General features: G+C 45.3%; 1 protein-coding gene across 1 annotated transcript; it reads left to right on the plus strand.

Moving 5' to 3' along the window:
- The first annotated feature begins 1,017 nt into the window (after positions 1-1,017).
- Positions 1,018-5,152, plus strand: LOC113995994 (prolactin-like). The gene is made up of 5 exons (XM_027736577.2): positions 1,018-1,223; positions 1,316-1,467; positions 1,615-1,722; positions 2,757-2,936; positions 4,608-5,152. Exons 1-5 carry the CDS (start codon positions 1,106-1,108, stop codon positions 4,800-4,802), a joined length of 753 nt encoding a protein of 250 aa, XP_027592378.1. The 5' UTR covers positions 1,018-1,105; the 3' UTR covers positions 4,803-5,152.
- The last annotated feature ends 248 nt before the right edge of the window (positions 5,153-5,400 follow it).

Genomic DNA, 5,400 nt, shown 5'->3' on the forward strand with positions numbered 1-5,400 from the left:
CTACCTCTACTTGTTGTCTACCAATTTTTTTAGCATCCACACAGCATATAAGTGACCAAGTTCCATTTCTCCTTGTCTGAAAGCTAGTCAAACTCATGTCTAACACCTCCAGAATGAGTCCTAGTTATCCAGTTGTCCTTAAAAGGTCAGGGAGAGGGATGATCATTATCATTCTGGTGGACATATGGTCCATAAATGAAATCAGGATTCAGGGGCTAGAAAACAGATACATGACTCTAGCATAATGGCTGGGAAGAGATGACAACAATTTCATGTCACATGTATCCTCATTTCTCAGCAAACTGCTCCTCTGGCAGTGAAAGACCCCAACAAGGGCAGAGCTGACTAATTTTCCTCATGAGCAACATCTCAACTTCTGTTATATGTCCTGTAGGGCTGCTTGGGATCTCATGCCCAGAAATAGAGGACAGCAACCAAGTCCACAGCACTTGCACCCCTTTAGGGGTCCTGATTGGAGCCCTTTGCTGTGTTACTCCCTGAACCTTTTAGCCATATGTGAACAACCATTCTCAGGCACACTTGGACCACCAAACATGCGGTCATCAGCTATCACATCTTCAGTGTTGATACCTCTGATCACCTGCAAGGAAGCAGGAAAAGCAGATCTGATTTCTACCGTGTCATTAGAAAAGCTGGCTAAGAGATGGATGTGATCAGACCAGGGTTCTCTCGTCCCCCTCATTTTGCTCATTGCTGCCCTTTTATAAACCCCTTGCTACCAGGGACACGACCAGTTTATTTGCCTGGGCTCATTTCTCCCACGTTTACCCCCTCCGACGGCCGTGGGCCCGCTGGTACGGACCTGGGGAGCCCCCCCCGCTCTGCCCACGGTGAGGCTGTGACACCCATCCACGGCAGCCCTGGACCGGCGGCGGGCGGGCGGCTGCGAGGGTCGGCAGCAGCTGCACCACAGAGCCCGGGAGTCCCATTTCTGTCGCGTCCGGCGGGTTGCCGGGGGGAGTCTGTCCTGTCGGTGTGAGGGACGCTCCCGCCCGCCCGCCGAGCCGGGAGTCCCGCTCCGGGCGGCTTGCTCACGGTGACTGCGGGCTGCGAACGTCAGGGAGGAACCCGTCACCATCGGGAGATGCCGGCATATATAGGGGATGCAGGGGATTCGCCAGCGCCGGCCGATCCCAGCAGCTCCGTGCCGGGCAGCGGGCTCCGCAGCGCCATGGCCCCCGCCCGGGCGGCGGGGCGAGCAGGTGAGGGCGGCGGGGCCGGGAGGCCGGGGGCGGGCGGGCTGGCTGTACATCCCGACAGCCCGCACTTCCCGAAGCCGACACGCTCTTCGCAGGTGCCGTCGCGGCGCTGGCGCTGCTGTGGCTGCTGGTCTGCGGCCCGGGGGACTCCGGCTGCCACCTTCTGACCGTGGCCGATCTCTTCGACCGGGTGATCCGGCACTCGGGCAGGATCCACAGCCTCTCTACGACGCTCTACGCCGAGCTAGTGAGTGCCAGGCCGGTCCCTCTGCCGCGGAGCGGGGCTGCACCGCCCTGGGAGCGGCTGCCGGTGGGGCGGATGGGGGGGGGAGATGGGGGGATGGAGGGCAGTGGTGGTAGTCTCGGTATATGTTTACATTTTCTTCCCCCGTAGGAAAAACACTTTCCTCCCCGTGACAACGAGCTGGGAAAGCCCGCTCGGAAGTGCCACACGTCGGGGATGCTGACCCCCAACGGCAAAGAATACGCCCAAAAAATCCCGGTAAGGGGGGAAGGCGGCGGCGGCGGCGGCGGGCAGAGACAGGGCGGAAAGGGATACAACGGGGCTTGAGGGGCTGGAAGAGGACTCCGCGGGTCACACTGCCTCCTTTCTCTCTTCTGAAGAAAGGGGAAAATACCTCCCGTCCCGTCGGAACACCCAAATTCATCACACTGTGATGATTCCCTTCGGGCTGGAGATAGGCAGAGAGGCTTTTATGTCGCCGGAGCTTCATCAATAATGGAAGGAAGAAGCTGCTAAGTTTTGACCCCAAACAGGTGCACATCATAGAAGTACTGCATATGAATCATTAGTTTGTTGTATTTTAAAAGCTGCATATGGTTATCTATTCTCGGATCATAATATTAGTTCTAATAAGGATATTGAAGTAGTAGTTTGTCAAAATGACTGAGAGACAGACATCTTTTGATTTTGTTGTGGCAATCTCTGTGGAATGGAAACTTAGAACACACACTGTGTATGTGGCAGAGAAGTTAAATTAATCAGTGTCACTGCAAAGTACAAAAAGCAATCAGGAGAAAGAAACAACAGTCATTATCTCAACTGGTAAGGGGAAAAGAACAGCAAATTGGTTTAGACAGTCATAATGGCAAAGAGAAAAAAATCGTTATTAGTTTAAAGAAGAGCTAGAAGAGTTTCTTCAGACAGAGAAAAAGCAAATTGTGAAGTCGGGGATACAGCACTGAGAGAAACTTTTGCCTCTTGGAAGAGACAGACAGAGACAAATGTTAACATTTTTGGTTTTGGTCGTGATGGAGCGAGGAGCTTCGCTCAAGATGCCCAGAAGGTCCCCTGGAATGGCAAAGGGAGATGAGGCCTTACCCCTGCTAGCTGAAAACTAGACAAATACAACTTCTGGGTGTTATTATATATAAGCAAATAACCAGTGAGAGAGTGGCCTTTATTGAATTGCAGATATAAATCTTAATCCTGCTGAGATTTCACAATGAGTCTGTTTAACATTATTCATATGATCTACTGCAAAGTAACAGAGCTTTATGGTTTTAATTTATAAGAGAGAAGAACTAACTCACTTGATACTGAAACTTTTGCAAGCCTGGAAAGAACCACTTTCCCACTTTAACCAGCATATTGAGCACCATCAAGAGCTACCTGATGACAGCCTTAGCAAAGCTAAGCAAATCAGCAATATGGTGCATGAGCTGAAGACTGGAGTTGAGAAAGTAACAGAAAAGGTAAGATTTTTGATGTAGCTTTTATTTATACCAGTTATGTGGCATGACTGACTTTGGGGAGGGGGCAGTGTCTGCTCCCACTTGGGCTTGAAGGCTCTGATCCAGAAAAACACTGGACTTTGTTACAGATACAGGCACCTTTGTGTCAAAGGATATGACTTAGTTTATCGATTGGCACATACATAAATGGCATTATAGATTTCGATATCTGACAAGCAATATTTAGTAATATTAAATATATGAAAGAAAGACACAAGTACAAAGACTAGAGCCTTCTACAGCTTCACATATGAGCCACTTTACCTTTCTAGGGTAGTAGAGGAGATGTGGGTAGGGCATGATAAATGCTTAATTGTTTTCAGTTTTATTTGGATTTACATTCTAAGTAATTCAAGTATCACTGCTGTCTGCTGAAAAGAGCTCTTTCCTAAGGCAATAATTTTATGCTGGGATAAGTTCTCCAAGACAACAGTGACATTGCTTAAGTCCAGTGCCAATCACAAAACAATTTCAAAACTCCATTCCAAATTCTGGCAGATCATATATAAACTATAGGATGTATTTTTGTTATTTCCATTTCTGTCTTCTCATTACTAGCTAGTAGTCCTGATCTTTGCATTTCTTGTGCATTCATATCTAAACTTATTTGTAGTTTTGGCTAAATCAGTGAAGGCTGTGTGCCCATTCTCTGCAGTGGCCACACTGCCAAGGTGCCCATTTCACCACAAAAAGTGATTAACAAACTAGTATCTTACACTAGTAGATCACCTTTCAGCTTTATGAACACAGGTGGGGAATATGAGTTTTAAAATGGTAAGTAGCTTATTACTAGGATAGACTGAATTGTACCCTGCTCTAAAATGCATCCCTGATTAGGGTCACTCAGAGCTACAAATAGAAACCCTGTTTTCCAAATGCAGCAATGGTTTTGGGTTAAAATGGCCTTAAAATTCAGAAGTGTTCAACCTCAAAGCCTGACCTTTGCTTCATTCTGTAGCTGAAGCAAGCCATCAAACTCTAAATTAACTACACACTTTTTGTATATTTACTTGCTTTATTTTATCTAAAACACCTTTGAAGGAATTACTAAAAAGGAAAGCTTTGAAGTATTGACCTCTCTTTACTATGGACATAATTACAAAAATTAAGCAAACAATGCAAATGCATTCCATATTTTGCAGCTGTGTTGTCCTGTAAGACAGAAAAATTCTAAACTTGCTTCTGTTGTGAAGCTTCTACTCTGAGAGGTGATCACAGTCTGCACAGTTCACCAGGTTAAGCAGCACTGGTGGATGCTCACATTAGAAGCTTCTCTTCACAAAGCTCATTAAAATAAATGGCTAAAAAATCTCAAGACAGATTTGCTATAATTCTTCAAGAGGATAACCAAACAGGGGTTCCTCTACTTAAACTCAGATGGAGCTACACCCCAGTATTCATTACTAAAATATCAAATCATTTCAGTCTAGTCTAAAGGTTGTATAGATACCATAAGGATAAAAAATGTTTTTCTATGTAAGGAGCTTTACATATATCTTCAATAAGTATGTGAAAGATCTGGAGTAGCACATCCCAACATAGTGACACCTCAGTTGACTTCTGCACTAGCATTTTCAAGATTCGTTGTATGTGTAGTTACAAATTGTACTTCTTTTCCTGATTTCAATACAGATGCAGTCAATGGGGATCATCAGCAACTCGTTAAATGGAATGGCATCATCTGAAGGCACTGGTTTATCAATTAGTAATGAAGCAAACATGATGAGTGACTCTGACTTCATCCACTGTTTCAGGAGAGACTCCAATAAAGTACAAAGCTACTTAAAAATTCTCAAATGTAGGATTATGCCAGAAAATAGTTGCTGAATTGTAATCCCTTGACAAGTAGTCTTCAGCATGTTGCTTATAAAGATACAAAAATAGAACTTATAAATCATCACATTTACAATAATTTTAATGGGAAAGTGGTTTTGAAATCCTTTGGCATCTATTTGACACAGTTGATCAATGCAGATGAAATACTAAATAAAGCATTATGTGTGTATGTGGGTTAATGGACCTGATAAAAAGGAGTACTCTAGCAGTAGATAAATAAATGTCCTTGTACGTTACACTGTGACAGACTATATTATGGCTGATTCACACAGTTTAGATATATACATAGAATCATAGAAAGGCTTGCGCTGGAAGGAACCTTAACAATCATTTTGTTACTATCCCCCTGCCATGGGCGGGGACACTTTCAACTAGATCAGGTTGCTTAGGTCCCCATCCAACCTGGCCTTGAACAGTTCCAGGGATGGGGCATCCACGACTTCTCTAGGCAACCTATTCCAGTGCCTCATCACCCTCTTGAGTAAAGAACTTCTTCCTAACATCTCGTCTAACTCTCTCCTCTTTTACTTTAAAACCATTCCCCCTTGTCCTATCACTATTTGCCCATGTATAAAGCAACTCTCCCTCT

Source organism: Pipra filicauda, unplaced genomic scaffold (genome assembly GCF_003945595.2).
Source record: "Pipra filicauda isolate LSUMZ 115617 unplaced genomic scaffold, ASM394559v2 scaffold672_size169183_pilon, whole genome shotgun sequence".
NCBI classification, from domain to species: Eukaryota; Metazoa; Chordata; class Aves; order Passeriformes; family Pipridae; genus Pipra; species Pipra filicauda.

Coding starts and splice junctions, on each gene's coding strand:
- LOC113995994 (XM_027736577.2), top strand. CDS start 1,106: ATGCCGGCATATATAGGGGATGCAGGGGATTCGCCAGCGCCGGCCGAT. Junction 1,224..1,315: donor CCGGGCGGCGGGGCGAGCAG/GTGAGGGCGGCG, acceptor CGCTCTTCGCAG/GTGCCGTCGCGGCGCTGGCG. Junction 1,723..2,756: donor AATACGCCCAAAAAATCCCG/GTAAGGGGGGAA, acceptor TTAATTTATAAG/AGAGAAGAACTAACTCACTT.